General features: G+C 40.2%; 1 protein-coding gene across 2 annotated transcripts in view; it reads right to left on the reverse strand.

The window, feature by feature from the left end:
- Nucleotides 1-18,245, reverse strand: part of sema3b (sema domain, immunoglobulin domain (Ig), short basic domain, secreted, (semaphorin) 3B) — an 85,320-nt gene that overhangs the window by 17,556 nt on the left and 49,519 nt on the right. For both annotated transcript variants that reach the window (XM_088082402.1, XM_042491326.2), the window contains exons 2-4: nt 10,638-11,273; nt 7,614-7,771; nt 6,167-6,229 (exon numbers count right to left, since the gene is read on the reverse strand). In XM_088082402.1, coding sequence (XP_087938528.1) covers nt 6,167-6,229; nt 7,614-7,771; nt 10,638-10,833 — 417 coding nt within the window. In that variant the 5' untranslated portion in view covers nt 10,834-11,273. The remainder of the gene's footprint in view (nt 1-6,166; nt 6,230-7,613; nt 7,772-10,637; nt 11,274-18,245) is intronic.

Here is an 18,245-nt window from a genome sequence, read left to right on the forward strand (position 1 = left end):
GGTTTTATTTGAGGATAATATAATGAGATATAAAGTCCAAAGGAAAAGTACTATTTACTTAATATTGCAATCCTTTATTTATGATCCTAAAACAAAGTAATTGGATGTCTAAGGCATTTTTTCTGCCAAACTTGCGTCAAGTTTTAAGTGTCAAACTAAATGTCATTACTTATAGGCTGGGTGTATATTATTTGTCATAATCTTATTTGACCAAAAGTTGCTTATATTGAAGAACAGCCTCCCTCATTTTTTTTCAAATTTATCTGGTGCCGACATTTTTTCAACCTCTCTGAATGCACATTCTCAGCTATTTCTATAGCCTCATTATAAAAGTTTAGACAGAAAAAGAGCTACTGTTTATCTTTCTCTGCTTTGGTTGTGTCTGAGAGCAAAGAGTCCCAGTGGTCCAGCAAACTTTAATAAAGTTAATGGCTGAGAGCCTTTGACTGAACACACAAAACGATGCCGCACAGTAGACAGCCATTAGACACACAGAACACGCACAGTGTAATATCCCAGGAATGCCTTTGATTGCTTCTTCTGAACAGACAATAGAGCAGCACTGGCATTTGTCTGACATATTCCTCTAACAGACTAATTTATGGATTCTGACCTTCTACAGACTGTACAGCTATAATATCACTAAGGAACCTATCAAAGCATAGTGGTGTTATATTTTTTTTTTCAATTGTTTGAGTAAGTGTGTGTAAAGTGAATCTAACAGTGATGATCTACACTGATCTAATCAGTAATTCTACACAAAAGTCAAATAATTATGCTTGGTGTTTTTCAGGAACATGCTGCTTCACATTTAGACATTTGATGGCCACCAAGCTCCTTCATTTAGTGGTTAAGGGTTGAGAACATGGGTCTAGGGGACTTCTTCTCTATAAGTGAGAAAGTTTGTTTGTTATTTGGCTACAATAGTCAAGTCAGAAATATCTTGGAAACTATTAAGAAGATCGCACTGACATTTTGTACAGCAGTCTTTGTTTGCAGAGGTAAAAATCCTCAAGACTCTGTGATCCCTCACTTTTCTGCCACCATGAGCAGGAAATTTTTGGGTTTCAGGGAAATGTCTGTTGGATGCAATTACCATAAAATTTAGTATGAATGTCCTCCTGAGGATGAATTGTTTGGCAACCACCATCATCAGGTCAAAAATTTAAAATCGTCAAACACTGATTTATGAATGGCACTATTACGTTAAATTGCTCTGAAAGTGGACTTTTTAGTGAATGGTGAACTGACATTTATAAACACTTATTTTATGGCACCCGAGTATTTACGACACCAGGCATGCCGACACGGCACAGCTCAATAGCGGTAGACAGTTCATCTGTAGACTATTGCTGAAGCCTGTGCATATGGATATTGTAAGGAATTTTAAGAACAAATCAGTAAGTTGCAGTTTTCAGCAGAAAAAAAAAATCACTTTTTTATGCAAATTGTGCCCGCTGGGTCTAAAAGTCAGTCACTTTGGTGACAAATCTGAAACAACACATTAAGTTGAAGCTTGGGAAATATGCAAGTAAATGATGATTACAAGATTTCTGTTAAAAAAATGGAAGAAATGAACAAAAAGTAGGTAATTTTTTTAGATTTAGTTCAAAATCAAACTGTATGAACTAACTTATTTTTATGTCTATATACCTTGAGCTCGCTTTTGTGAAGTTTGAATGTACATAACTCTGATGACTGGACTTGCAAACCTGATATACATTATATTCCCATCAGCCACAGCTGCATTTAACACTAATTAGCAGCTATTGACATGCTTACACACTAAACTATATAACACATGCATGTTAGCATTGTCATTTTGAGCATGTTAGCATTTTAAGTCCTGTTTTCAAGATAGGCAACAATCATCTGCATACCATAAGAGAAACCAATACTGACTGCTGCAGAGGGCAGGACACAAAGTAAGCACTGGTGTCAAATGCTTTGGACTCCCATCCATCCATGTATCCCTTGTTGAGCAATTCCTGCTTTGCAACTGAGCGTAAAAATGTAAAGCTGCTTAGACATATGAACATTGGTGACAGGGTCATTGTGCACAGGACTTGACAAGAAAAAAGACAATTTATGTGTCAAGAAGGGTTTTAGTTAATTTAAGCAATTTCAACAAATTACCAGTGCAGGTGTTTCTTAGGCAAGTTTCAAGCCTTTAAGCATTCATTGTTGCTCAACCTAAACATTAACCTCTTTTTCTACAATGTCCCAGTCTTTCAATGGTATTTAACCAGTGATCTTCTCGTAACTGTTGCTAACATGACAGCATAAACACAATCCATCACGTTTGTAGGTTTTAAATATGGCTCCAGCTCTACAGACAGAGTGCTGAGTCAGACTGAGTGTCTGGGTGAACTGTCAACTGTTTACTGCCACTGTCTGACTGTGTTTATGTGCATGTGTCTGTGTTTTTGTTAGTGTGTCTGTGTGCATGTTAGGTGGCTTTTCTGTGGTCTATGGGCGTGTGTGAGTGATGGAGTGTTTATTACTTGTCTTTATGTGGGCTACTTGTTAAGTCCTCCAAATGTTGTGTGTGTATGTTAAGCTACTGTGACAGTGTGTAACTAATCTGCTCAAAAACTCATTTTTGAGATAGCTGGCATTGTAGATAATTTATTCAAATTTATGTTATACAAAAGAATGTAACCTGTATATCAGAAAATGCTGCAAACTTTTTCTACTCTCAAAGGAACTGTTTGACATATTGCTTTTCTGCTAAGATAAGAAGAATGAAACCAAACTCATGATTTTCCATTAAATATGAAACTACAGCCAATAGATGCTTAGCTTAACATAGCATAGCACAATTTAAAGACTGGAAACAGGGGAAACTTATAGTCTGGCTCTGAAGAAAAAAGGGTTAAAATGAAAAACTATGGTTTTAAAGGGGTGTGCAATGACTTCTTGTCATCACCATGAGGTTACCAAGGGATCAGCTGTGGAAAAGCCTTGGGCTCTTATGCTTAAATCTGTATAAAATTTGTTTTTAAACAGTAGATTGTGGACATTAGAGTCTAAAACAATTGGCAGCACATGTAGTGAGTAACTGAATATAGCGAGTACCACAAAATAGTTCTAAGACAAAAAAGTAAGAGTAAACTCACAAAAGTTCACGCTATCCCCCGCAATATTGACCCGGTCAAGCAGAAGTTAGCCTGATTTCAGCTGAAGCACAGTCCACATCTCAGATGATTTGAAACACATCATTCATTCATTACTGCAGTGTTCAGATCCCTCACTGGCTTCCCACTTCCGAATCTTGTTCAATGGAGTACCAAAGTAGAAGCAACCAACCCCAGATTAAATCTCTGTGGTGTTTACTAAGGCATCATCCCTGTGTCATGAAGACAACTCTAAAAGAGACTAATATTGTGATATTAAGTTATCACAGTGTAGTGTAATTCCATTAATGAGTACATCGAAATGATGATCAAAGTGAGGGGGGTCGCAAACAACATGAGAAACTTTTGGTTCCCAGAGAGCAACTAATATGAGATACAGAGAGAGCACGGGAAGAGGGGAGGACTGAGAGAGAGAGGGAAGTAGGAGAGAAGAGATCCAGTGGGGGAGAGAGATGTTGGCCTGCTCACACAGAGAAACACACTTCTCTGTAATTAGGGTCAACGGTGTGAGGTCAGTTCAGTTCTCAGTGTGTGGGTGAGTGTTCACAAAGATACTAAAAGTCAAAAGGAAAAAGAAGGGAGTGAGTGTTTAACAAAGAATAGAAATAACATTTTAAGGCCAGAAAGGCAGGGATAACAACTGACTAGGGGAAAAGTCCTTTCAATGCAACATTTGTCTTCAAAATCCCCCCAATTTTTCTTTTATTTTCTTATCTTATTTCTCCCTCCACCCTCCCCTTCACTTCTTCCTCTGGAGCAATTTTACTAATTCTCTCCACAACTCCCTGTCTCCTCTGTGACTCTATTTTTCAAACACACATACACACAGAAACCTGAACACACACACACACACACACGCGCGCGCAGACACACAGACAGACTCCTGGTCAGGTGAAACTGGAGCCTGGAGTTTTGAATGAATAGAGCTCGTTGTCTGTCTGCTACAGCTGTGTAATCACACTGATGAAGGGTTTGTTTTACACACACACACACACAAAGACTGACCGGCACACACACAGGACACTTAAACATACATGACCAAATGAATACACACGCTGTTAAACACATGAATACAGTATATATAGGCAGATTTGTGGCATGTCAGCACACATTGATGGGAAGTTACTGTTTAAAACACACATGTACACGCTGAGACACACAGACACGCACACACACACACACCCACACACACACATATATGAGTAAGCTAATTGTGTGTGATGTAATCCTGGGTGGTCTATATGCTCTTGGTGGCCTCTACATGTTGGTCAGTGAAGCAGAGCCTAATCTGCCCAGACTTCATCCATATACATCACATTTAGACACATAATCATCACATACAGTATTTACTTGAAATATTCTTAGAAACTAAATGTTTTTCTTCTGCAGATCAAAATAGAAATTCTTGATTTTTTAACTTTTTGTCAGACAATAAAAACACAGAGGGAGGTAGCAGGGTGGCCTACGAAATAGTCCCGAGAGTACTGACTTTAATCCTAACAACCTGTAGCTGTCATACACTGCCAACCGGGTCCCTTCCTGCACACACTGCATTGACAAGCACACAGGAAACCATGTGACCTTTGGTTTATGATTTCACAATTAGCATTTTTAAAGGTTCTGATCTTGTGACGTGTGTTGGATCATAATTTTCTTTAATGTTGTTAGTGTGTTAGTCCTGAAAAGGACAGTTTTAACTTCAATCATGCCTTCCTTGTTAAAGAAAGTCTAAGGATACACTGAAATCTTATGTAACCTAACAAATGTTTAGACACAGTAGGGTTATAAACAAATAGATGTTTCTAATGCAGTTTGAAAGGTAAAAATCTGTACAGCCACTGTTGAGATACTAATGTCTAAAGTAAAGAAAAAAACTGTCCTGCCTACAATTCTGAGGGCATAGGTTTTAAAAAGTATAAACTGTAGTTTTACAGTTTACTGGTCAACATAGTGACCCAAGGAAATACATACTAAATATTTGACTAAGGGTACAAACATTGCTGAGAACATTAAGCTCTTTGAAAAGTGTCCTTAATGTGTCATATTAAGATTTTTTTAAGCTGGGCAACATAGGACCAGGAAGCCATCACACTCAGGAGCATAAATACGGAATGCAGAAGGGATACCTCGTGTGCCATATTGTGACTTGAGGAGCTACTCACCACACATCAGTATTTGATGAGTTGGGAATGAGAAAAAGTTGGTTCAGTTGTGACACTGACTTAAGGAGACAGACATATCATTGACCTCAAGAAGCTACAAAGTGTCAATTTCAGTTGAAATCATAATTTTAGGTAAACTGTAAACTGAAGTGCCACTTCCAGTCTTTCCTTCTATCCCGTTGCATTGCTGTCAGAGCAATACTTCCCCTCTGTGTTGTGCATGCTCACGTGTAAAAACTCTAGGCTAATCTATGTAATGTGTATACATGGCCAAGAAATCAGGTTTCTTAGGAATCTAGCTGTGCTAACTGGGTTTATCTAATTCCTAAACAAAACTGAAGCTTCTCATTTACAGTACATGACGTTAAAGAAATTTGTTTACTGCATAAAGCCACAGAATGCTTGCTAAGGCACTGATTGTAAACTGCAGTGGAAAAGACAAATCTCTTTGACTCGCTCAGTATCAGTCAGAATACAGATAGCGTTTTAAACAAACAGATTTTGAGGAAGCAATCTTACCACAGGGCAGGTCCAAAGTAGGAGTGTCACACCTATTATTACGTGTTATTTGTTTAAATGTGGTGTTTCTGTCTTGTGATGACTCCCATGACTCCAGTGGATTAAAAGGTAGCATTGTGTTGTGCTGGGTAGGGATGGACATTTACCTCCTCCACGTGGAGCCTTGTAGGAGTGCTTTTAAAAAGGATGTTATGTAATGCATTATGGTTTATACAGTCACTCTGTTTACCTGACAAGTTCAAAATAACTCTTTTTACTTTGGACAAAAAAAGTGTGAGCTCCACATTTTCTGTTTCAGAATACTTAAGGCACTAGTACAACTATGATGCTTGATTGCGGTTGACTTACAGTGATATCCTTGCCAGCCCAGTTACACTCCTCCCTCCAGTCGACGGGAGCAGGCCAATAGATCTGAAACACAACAGGCAAAGGTCAGATGATCCTGTCGCTGAACTCTGAAGTCATTATCTGGATTAATTTCCTAACTTTAGGCCTGCTTGCATCAAATTTTGGAAAATGTAACTTTGAAGCATCATTAACAAGAAGCCTTGTTCCCCCTAAATTAATAATATGCCCTTTAGCATCTGGCTTTCTTTTAGCCTCTCTCACTTTTGACCATCTTCACTTCATTTCCTTATGATCCTCGCTCTTCCATCCTTTCCCATCTGCTACTTTCCCCTCTATCCTCATCCTCCATTTTTATTGTAGAGGACGATGAAAAACAGCTTTAGATATGGTGAATCTGCACACCCAGGTCATAAATCAAACTCGCCCCTATACCTAAAACCAACAGAAGCTTCACATCTAACACACCAAGCATGCAATTTACTCCAAACAGCTGTGAACAGATGTTTATAGCGGGCTGTATTTTGTTAGTGTATCAATGTTTTTGTGTCTCTCTATGCATTTGACTGCACAAATGTTTTGCCAGTGGGCACATATATATTGTCCATTCCATTGTGTTTATGGTAGTCCATGTAAGTGAGCCTTGGCTATGACCATTATCTACCCCAAAGGCAAAGGCTTCCATCAAACTATGTCCTTCAGATATTAATCACTAGAAAAATGCTCTTTTTTTATCTTTGTCTACCTTTTTGATTTTTTTTTACCTTTCTCTATTAATCACACATTTCTCTTTCTTCTCCTCTTACATGTGAAGCTGCTCACTTGAGTGGTCTCATATGTGCAAGAATATGATTCAGTTGTTCTAAAAGAAACATGTTGGTAAAATGTGTCCATGGTTTTGAATATTTCTCCTTCTTCCATGCCTTTGGGTCCACATTAAAAACAAACTCATAAAGTATGTGTGGCTTGACAAACAGCAACTAATAATACTTAGGAGTCAGAGAAGGCAGTGGCTATAAATAAAAAAGCACTCCCAGATTTCTATCCTTTGCCAATATAATCTCCTTGATCTAGATGGTTGTAAAGGCAAATTAAGTAATAAAGTAATTTTGTAATAACAGACACAAAGGTGGTTAATCAGAACACAGTTCAAATAAAAGTACTTTAGTTCTTGATTAGGTTATATAGGGTATTGCAATGGATAATGCAGCATTCAGTATTGAATAATACTCCTTTGTTTTTGGAGACCAAACACCCTGAGCTCATGAGAATTTTAAAGACATAGCAGCTCATCAAAACAAAGTCTAAAAAGGGTTGAAATCTCAGCAAGTAATAGCCAAGTCATAAGTAATCAACAACCCTCCATACCCCCAGATTTTATGTTGTTTGTCCCACAAAAATAGTTTCTGTTTTATTGTGGGGGTTTTGTTGTACTTTGGTTCTGACCAACCTTATGTTCCTGCTTGGCGATATTATCTAATGACAGCGACAGCAGGAAGTTCTTGGCCCCGACGAAGAGGCGGCCTCTTTCTTCATCCAAAAGCAGAGCGCTGAAGCAGCAGGAACGCTCAAGCTCGAACCGCCGTACTCCATGAAACTGCTGCAACTCTGAAATCAGAGATATGTGAGATTATAGACAGGTGGAACCTCATAAAGAAGTGTTTTGCCAGTGGAAGGCAGTCTCCTTGCAAAACTGGGTTGTCTATGAACCCGAAAGACGCAAAGACTTTTGAAATTGGCACTAGTAACAAACAATCTCATGTTATAGTTAAACAGAAAGCTAAAATATGTCTGTGAAAAATTTTGAAGTGAGAAAAAAATGCAATGCAGCAATAGAATCTTGGTTTATATATGATCAACACTGCTTCGTTTAATTGTTTAATTTAATTTTGTTCAGCCTTCATTTTTCACAATATAGGAAACAGTATATCACCCAGTTCCTGTTCACAAACTCTCATATTATAACTAAGCAGTGCACTGAAACATGTTTCTGAAGACAATTTAGGTGTGACTCAGGCAAGATAACAATATGAGCTGAACATGCCTTCCTCCTGGCATATGCAAACAGCAAGCTACTTCAACTCACAGTGCGCTGTCAACAGTTGGGCAAAATAAGAACAAATACCTAATTTACAGCCATCATCTGTATGCTTATTGCTTTTTCAGTACACCACGAATAAAATATCAAGTACTGTTAACAATGACGTAAAAAAGACTTTGTTATCAGAGTTTTAACACCAAAACAACTTTGAGTCATCAGAGTCTCGAGATCCAAATCAGTAAGTTGGCCACAGGGCTGCGACAAGTCATATGGTTGATACAGAAGATTAGATTTTAGCATTTGATTAACATTTCTGGGCAGTGTCCCGGGGCCAGTGACTTGTGAACGGGCAGGACAAACTCCTCTGACAGTAATGACACTATATTAGTTTCAATGGAAAAATTGAGTGTCCTTGCTGTTTCCAAACTGGCAAGGAGAGATTCTGGGGGAAAAGTGCCCAGGAAAATTCAGCTTGTATTTGTAAACTTAAGCTATAATAGTTACCCCAAGCCAGTGGAAAAAAAAAAACTGTTCTTGGCCCAAGAAACTGAAGAAATAAAGGGACTGCATCCTCCCCTATTGGCCTGTGCTTAAACCAGGAGCTCAAGAAAACTAGACCAAGGGCTTCTCAGCTGAGACTTTAAAATGGCTTTATTAGTCTGCCATTGTTCTAATGAGAATTTATAGCTTTTATTAAGAGCGTGACGCCACCCAACTACCGCCTGCATGACATCAGGGACTGTAGGTCCACTGCTCGTTTTATTACTGTGCCATTTTCAGTTCCACCATGCTGTGATGGTAATGGGGCCCAAAGAAGACACCTACTGTACCGAAGGTGACACCTGTTGTCTGAAGTGTGTTAATAGAATTATTTACACTGACAAGCTAACATTTAGTATGCAACAGACGATATTTTAGCATGTTACTATGTTCATTATTCTAGTTTGTAATGCTAACATATGAATGTCATATACTAGCAGACAGACAACTAACCACTTAAATTGTCAATCCTTGATCTGTCCTGCTAGGGTAGCTAAAATGAGTTCCTCTGGGACTTAATTTACCACATCAAAGAGTTATTTTGATGATCACTTACTTGCACATTATCCTGCTTATTACTTTGCTCATTACAAATGGCATTTCTTTAGTCAGACAAAACTGAAAACTCTTAAATAAACCAATGCAGTCTCACTTCCAACTCAGGAATTAGTGATGTTTACTTACTAGCCCTTAGCGTCAGATACCAACACGAAATAAAAACTGAGAAAGTCTGCATAGGGTTGGCAGGAGTGAAGGTGGATCAAACTAAGGTCAAACAAACTAAAGACTTTCACCTGGTAGCCAACCGTTTGTGTCCTGGACGAAACAAAAATTCAGTTGAGTTATTTTAATGACAATGTAGTGTGCTAGTATATCTAGCAAACTGCACTTGTGATGTGTCAGGCGTTATGAGAAGCAGATAAGAATTTAATTATCTCCAAATAAGAAACTGTTTTATTTCTGATGAGACAAAAAACCCCATTGTGAGCAGAGTTACCTCTGGGTAACCGCGTGCTTATCTTGCCTAACCCAAGGAAGTAAACTTTAAAATTAAGTGTTTAACCTGTTTAAGTTTATTTTAAAAAGAGACTGTAGTCATTTACGAGTGGAGCTTTCCTCTCGTGTGAAAACTGAAGGTTATTTTGAAAAGAAATAATGTGTGTAACAAGTACACGCTGTCCCTGAATCTCTGCAACTGAGGCTGGAGGGGTACCCAGAGCGTGATAGGTTGACGTTTAGGACTAATTGTTGGTATTTGACCTGATAGTGTAAATGATGAAGGTGCTTGAATAAACAGACTGTGATGCTGGTTATGTAACAAGTCACTTAGATAAAATAAAAAGTAATTTCACTGATACATGAGATCATTAGAAATAAATTCAGTCCTTCATGTGTCAACTAAAACTAAATAATTCTGCTGACTTTACATCCTGAGTGCTACATGTTACCTTCAGTCTAAATTAAAGAGAACACATATTGTATCTTAGCCGGGCAGACGGCCTTCAGCAGCCTCACGTCCTTGGTGAGTTAGTTCAGGCTATAATTGTCAGCTTTCAATGATGGAACACATCCTTGGTTTATGTGGTTGTGTTGGGCACTGAGCTGCCTTTTTCTAACTTACAATGCTCAAGATGAAACACAAAACCGTGCTACTGTGTGTTTAAGCTGTGTGTGTGCATGTGTGTATGCGCGAATCACAGCAACCACAAATTACAGCTGGCTGCTGTTCAGGACTATTTACTTTGAAAAGGGATATGGCAGAATCTCACATGAAACAGAGAAAGTGTTTATGTACACGTACTGTACACAGAGTGAGATACTTGTGCAGAGGAAGAGACAAAGACTCACATGACCAAACCCCCAAACGCTCAGCCTCAATGCTTTGGTTCTTACCTTTGTATGAGAGCTTCATGCGTGGTGAGGAGGAGGAAGAGGAGGAGGAGGAGGAGGGGGAGGAAGAGGAGGATGAAGATGTAGAGGAAGTGCGGGTCATGGTGCTGGAGGAAGCATGGGCGGCGGCCAGACCGAGCAGGAACAGAGAGCTGCAGGTGACCATCATGGCCGCCATCATCATCATCATGGTCATCATCTTGGCACGTTTAGAATGACTTCCTTCCTTTCAACTCCAAGGTTTCGGTCTGCAAAGTGACCTTATTGTAGTTGTCAGCTGGATTTTGGCCTAGATTCCACCTAGGTTCTTCTTATTTTCTTTTCTTAGAGTCTGGCTCTGATTCTGTATATTAGACGCAATCCACCTGTCTTTGTTCTGGTTTGGGCTTAGTCCTGTTTGGCAAGGATTAAGGACCAGCTCAGCTCTGCAAGCCCAGAACAGATTCTCCCTCTTGCTGTTTGCTTTAGCAGAGCTTCAGTCTTTTCCAGGCTTCCTTGATATTCAACGCAATTTTTATAATGCCCTCCTTGGTTTCCGAAGTCTCCCTTGGCAGATTTGCCACTCTTCTCATGAAGGACGTCTGAGTTCAACTCTCACATCCAAGAGTGGGCAAAAACATCACACATGGGCATAGAAACCTAAAAATAGAGACAGAAAGGGAGAGGATTTAGAAATGGACACTACTAGCATACGTTTCCATGTGCCAGGGATGCCCCTGCGCGCTCGCACACACACACACACATACACAAGGCCTGGCGTCTGAGGTATATTTAGTCCAGGTCAGATTGATGCTCCTGCCAGGCGGTGTTAATGCCAGCCTCCATTATGGCAACACCACTATAATCTCTTCACATTACAGAAAGGCTCAGGGACAGTATCCAAAACACACACACTGACCATGAGGATGAAGACTGTGTGTGTGTGTGTGTGTGTGTGTGTGTGCGTGTGTGTGTGTGTGTGTGTGTGTGTGTGTGCGTGTGTGATAGAGATATGCCATGTCCACTGCCAAGCCAAGCACAATCTCCCCATGTCTGTGGCTCTGCCAATTCAAAGTGGCATCCCCCTCTTGCGCTCTCTCCCACTCTCCACACTGGCAGACGGTGTCACCAGATGAGATCTCTTCATTGCGGAGCACTAATGAGCCGACAGTGACGTGGATGGATGTTTGAATGGATGAAAACATCGGTGCTCAACAGAAAGTCCAAGCAACACAAAGCAAAGTTTGCCTTTGTAATGGGATTGGTGTCAACATTGAATTACACAGTAGTAGATCAAAAACATTATACATTATCCAAAACTTCAAAATGTTGTTTTTTATAATCTTGTTTACACGTCTTCTATAATCTCAGTTGGAGTGTATGGGGACTTGGAGTCAATTGAGCATGGTCAGAGTATAGAAAAAGAACCTCTAAAAAGTTATTTGAGAACAGGAGTCAGATTTAAAGTGACAGATATGTTATTGTTTCGGAAAAATCCCCAATAACTTTGTGCCTCAGTTGTGAGTGTGTTGTTGTAAACCACAACTCTACCGCAGCAGGAGCAGGAATGAGGTCACTGGTTTCTAAGCCTACACGTATATGAATGTTGTGTAGTTAAAAGTGCGCACGGGACAGACACACGCTAACACACACCTCTCTTTCAGTACTTTGGACTCTGTGGTCGGCCGTGACAATAAAGCCTTTCAGTAGAAACAGTCCCCTTTATTATATTACACCTCACAGTTGGCGCTCAGTCAGTAACAGCAGACAGTTTGCTTTTCCCTTTTCACTTTCAGTCTTTGCTTCTTCTCCTAACAATAACCTGTATCACTGTCCATCAGACTGGATCAGTCTGTCAATGACTGGGGCAATATCTGGTATAATTGAATAACAGTTGTTGTCTTTCTTTATATTTCTTGTGGTTCTTAAGTAATGAGGCGCTTTGTAATTCTTAAGGAAAGCCATGTGGACAAAATTGTCCACTCTGCAACCATAAGACTTTTCCAATTTTGTAGCCATATATGGGCTGAACCAAGTTGCATTTTGACTCCTGGTGACAGAACACAGCCTGCACCCAGCTGCTATTATCCCAACTAAGCTTGTGATGCGTAAGATTCGAGGATATTTTAAAGAACTTCTGTCTAATGAGAATAACTACAAGTGGGTCATTAAAAATGCCACAGATTTGCTTTGTTTATCGTAATAAAATGCATGTGTGCATGTGGAGTGGTGGTTAATCATGCATATGTTCATGCAGAAACTGAGGGAATTCTTGATTTAAATTTGTTGGTGACAGCCTGTTAACACTCCCAGATAATCAAAAACCAATGCCCTTTGGCATCTGGTATGGATGAACAAGGCACCCTATAGTGTCTGTAAGAGACACAGTGGGCTTTCAACTAAATCTTTCAAAAAATCTGCATTGAGAGGTGGTCTGGATGGGGGATTGGTTGGACAAACACAGAACTTTTACTCAGGAGACCACTGTTTGTGTGCCATATGAAAATAAAAGTCAATGTTGACTTACTTTATCGAAACGTTACCTTAATGACAAGCATACATCACTTCCATAGAGTGTATAAAGTAACTGACATAGTTACCATTATGTCAACCATGGGTTTGTGGACTAAAGTTAGAAGCCTTAAGTTCAGCATTTCGGCTGTCATCATCTTGGGGTTTTTTTTTGGAGACAGAGATTGACATATTTAAATGAGAGGTTTATACTGTTATGATACTGATCTGACTCACTGACTGTGGTGATACCTCGCAGACAGCCTGTCACTCATAACGGCCACACCCGTAATAATGCATAACTTCAAGCCTTATTAAAATGTAAATTGGTGAGTTTTCACCACCTGTACAATTGTCATGAATGCTGAAATCAGCTATAGAGACCTTTTTTTAAAAAAAAAAACATGGTGGTCTGTTGTGATTACCTTTATGGAACTTTTAACTTCAGGAGCCAGCCTCAAGTGGCCGTTCGAACAGCAGTTCCTGGCACCTCTGAGATGGCTTCATTTTTTAGCCCCAGAGGTTACATCACATTACATATGTACATCACATTATGTCTAACCCTTACCCTGTAATAAACGTACTTATGTTAACCCAAGTCATGATCTTTTCTAAACCTAATTAAGTAGTTTTGTTGCCAAAAGCTAATTGAGACAATTTCACAGTTTTAACCACATATGCAGCTTGTTTCACCTACAGACTGCTGTGCGTCTTATGCAGACACTAAAGGGTGCCTTCTGGGTTGGTGTCAGATGCCAAGGAGCATGTCAAAACCTCAGTATTTGACAACCAATATAAACAGGTTGTTGCTGACAGGAGTTGCAGTTTGATGGACTTTTCCAGTCTCAGGCTGTTCTCATGCACTGTTTGTACGTATGCCCACGAAAAGTCATCATGACCCAGCAATTTTTGTATGAGCCTCCTTTTTGCGAAATGTTTGTGTTTGAAACCATGTAAACAGGGTGACTTTTTTTTTTGACTCACTATCATCATCTCAACTGTCTTTAAAGCATGCTGAATCACTAACACACACACACATACACCAACAAAGATGAAGATATACACACAAACTCTACACACACAGAATCGTCCAGGCTGTTGGCACAGAGTTTTATGAATAATGGAGCTACTAAGGCGTGGAGACAGGAGAGCTCTCATAAGCTCACAGCTCCCAGGCCACAACACAACAGGACAGAGCTGAGCAGGAACATAAACTCCCACATACCCTGCAGTATGTAAACACACACAGAGATACACACACACACACACAAAAGAACAAAAGCACATATACAAGCTTTGAACAGCACACAACCTGCCATATTCTGCTGCAATTCCCTGTTTCAGTAGTGCACAAAAAGGTATTGTGAGGTGCAAAAAGTCTGGGATACTTTTATAGCTTTGGTCTTATGAGTTCAGGTGTGAAGCAGAAAACATCACATTTCTCTCAGCCAATATCAAGGAGGTGATTCTGTGTGTAAAATGTATTTATAAATTATCTGTGTGTGTTTGTAAGGGAGAATAAAAAGCCAGTGAGACTGTTAGCGTCTTCAAGGTCCTGTGCCGAGCTGTAAAGACGCTGCAGTATTTCCAGGAGAAGGACGTCAGCGCCCTCGTCAGCTGCAGCTCGATGACACACTAACAAACACACACAAACACACGCACACACACATACAATTCATGTCACAGTCCCTGGGAGTGACAGGGGCAGCAGTGAAGCCCTTACACTCCTGTCGACTGCTATAAAAGGAACGGCCGTTCCCATTGTTCCTCCGAGTCTCCCAGAGTTGTGTGTATGTGTGCCAGCATTTGTGTGTGTCTTCCAAATCTGCCATCATGAGTTGAAGAGAGCATCATTGTTCCTCACACATCCTCCTCTCATCCCAGAGCAGACACTTACACACACTCATGCACATTTATATGTGCACACGTGCAGGAGCCAGAAACTCCTGCATCTCAGCACTTAGAACTGCAAACACATACACACACACACACGCACACACACACATATACAAACTGCTTGCATGCTCCATAATGCATCTTAATAAAAAAGCCACTGGGCCCGCTGACACTTGCATTCAGTTCAGCTTCAATAGACACGGAGCAGCGGCATGCCAAGAGGGAGTGGATTAAAAATAAAGAGAAAGACACAGAGAAAGATTCTTTAGGGGGGTGGGTGGGGGGTGGTGGGCGTCCTGTCAAAAACCAGCCTAAATAGACACAGGCAGACAAAGCAGCCAGCCTCCAGGGTGAGACGGGCTTTTCATAGTGAGGTTAAAGTGCAACTCCACAGTACAGCAAAAATAATGAATGAATGGATATCAGCAGTTAAACCTGTAGCCCTGACAGGTTACAGAAAAGGGGATGGGTAGAGGAAGAGACACTCAGAGTTGAAACAACAGGAGTAGGACACATAGGATGGGGCATGAAAAGGCCATGACGAATAAAGCTATTAAGATGAGAAGATATGAAGATAGAAAGGATACATAATTAGAGGTCATGGAGGAATAGGAAGGTCTTTGGAGGTGGGAAGAAGGGTAAAGTGAGAGTGAGAGAGAGAAGAAGAAAGAGTCATATTATTCCCCACCATCATTTTTAACAGCCAGGTGAGAGACTGTGGAAGCTTTTACAATTTGAATAAGAACTTAAACTCCAGCTGCCTCACCTTGGTCGCTGTTACTTTTAATCCTTCAATCTTATCTAATTTGACTCCTAAAAAAGAAAAATGCATTTTTTTAATAGTTTTACAAGGGGCTTTGAATTAACCAACCTGAGGTTTAATAATAAGTAACTTTATAGGGTTTTTTGACACTCCCTTGTAGTGCTCATTAAAAGCATTGCATTTTAACCCAAACCTTATCCTAGGAGAAGGAAAAGGGAAGGCAAAGAAATAGTGAGGCAGAGATGGAGAAGGAAAATGTGTGATGGGGTGAAAGTTGGAAGACAAATTGTAATAGAGCTGGAAGAAAGGGTGAGTGGATAAGAGAGTAAAGGAGGAGAACTGTATGTGAGGGGAGAAGATGGCTGGATAAAGGGAAAGTAGTAGAAGGGGGAAGCAAGAAGTTGAGAGAGGAGAAAGGACAGAACAAGATGCAGACGTTACAACGCTTCAATCCTGTCCCACGGAAAAAAAAATTGATGAAGAGAAGGAGGGATGGAGGAGAAAATAAGCGCAGCGAGAGGTGACGGAGAGAAAGGAGCCAATTGTTTCTCCTGCAGGGAGAAAAGAGTTTCCCTGGCCTGTGACCAACAAGTCTAAGCCTCCCTGCGAGGGAGAAATGAAAGGAAGGAGGGATGGATGGAGGGAGGAAGAGTAAGAATGAGACGGAGAGGGTGAGAAGGAGGGAGCAGCTTTACAGAGCAAAATTACTAAAACAGCAGGTTTCTGGTGGCTTTAGCACCAGCTTGTTTAATGAGGGGAAGAGAAGGTGGAAGATCAGGCAAATTATGGAGAATATTTTTAGCAGAGGGCAGAAAAGTGATGAAGAGGAGCAGGGGGAAACAGAAGGGAGGAGAGAAGGGAGGAAGCAGGGTGGTTGAGCAAGAGGGGGTGGTGGGGGTGAGTTTAATAACCTGAGAGAAATATTCCCAAAAATGATGAAATGTGTCTGATTTTGACCCTAGTCAGCACAAAACAAAGAGTTAAATTGATGACATTCTTATAGAGCTGTGTCATTTTGCTGCTTATAAAACACATCTGAAATGCATTGGAGTTGCATGCACAAGTTTCAGGCCACTAACTGTTTTGATTTTGGCATTTTTTGCTGCATTTACTTCTGTGCTAAATCAGGCTCATAAATTTGCCTTAAATCTGATATGCGAAGGCTACGGAGGAATGACGTGTGCGTGCATGCTGCGTGTTCATAACATTTCCAAGACTAGCCTTTCATCTGGGGACAATTTTTGATCTGATCCCCACAAGGTTAACCATTTATCTCAGTGCTAAGACTTGGTTTTAGGGGTTGAGGTTGGAAATAACAACTAAGAGAGGGGTTGTGTTCATTATGTAATTGTGATGGTTAAGCTTAGGGAATGCATCCAGGGACTGAATGTAACACAGTGTCTTCACAAGTACAGCACAGAAGTACAAGTGCAGCCAGCATGTCGAAAGATGCGCCTCTAAACTCACTATTTCACCTTGGTTGTCAACCCGATCGCTCAACCCTCAAATATAATACATTTGTACATTATTGTATAGTGGATATGTTAAAATGTTTTAACAATCCAGTAGGTTTGATTTAGGCACAAAAACACTTGGTTATGTTTAGGAAATGATCACGTTTTGTCTTAAAAAAAATGTTTTTGTGAGCACAATATATAAAAACAGAAATGTGTCTATAAAAAACAATCACAACTATCCCTGTGGAAAAACAGTGATAAATTGCTTAAACACAACTAGTTTCATTGTTTGTTGGTTTCCAACAGTGGTCTGCATTGTGGCAGGCATCTTGCGGGTGACAACCTCTGGGGCTGAAAAATGAAGCCAATATGGAAGTGCACATATGAAATGCAGTTCATCGAATGGCCACTTGCAGCTGGCTCCAAAATCGAGTAAAACCCTGTTAAAATGCCCAACTTTACATTAGAAATACATTTTTACTGCTCGGTACTAAAAACAGTTTTGGTCTCCAGAGCTAACTGCAATATTCATGAAAACTGTATGGGAGGGGATTTTTTTTATAACTCTACCAATTACATTCTGTGAAGATCCACTTGCATATTGCAGTGCATATTTGCATATTTAGGAGAGGGGCCACTAGAGTGACAAGCCGTCTCCGAGACGTTGCCAGATTTTATGAGTCAGATCCAACCCTTGCTCTTCCACAGCTCGAACGTCTCGTCCAAATATGGTAACTTCTGGCTCCAAAAATTCAGCCAAAATACCAAACTTGAGGCTTCAAGACAAGGGGCCACAAACCAATGGGGGACTATGTCCATAATTTACACAGTCTATGTTGACACGCCATCCACTATCCCCTCCACCTTCAGATGACAAAGTCAGCTTAAATATTTAACACTTTAGAAACCTTGATATGATAACTATGAAATGTGCTAATGTAACACATTTATGGTTTGCAGAAAATTAAAAAGCCAACATCATCTTGTGGTTACTGGGTTGTGGCT

This window comes from Plectropomus leopardus, chromosome 9 (assembly GCF_026936395.1).
Source record: "Plectropomus leopardus strain MGB_pleo_1.0 chromosome 9, ASM2693639v1, whole genome shotgun sequence".
Classification (NCBI taxonomy): Eukaryota; Metazoa; Chordata; class Actinopteri; order Perciformes; family Serranidae; genus Plectropomus; species Plectropomus leopardus.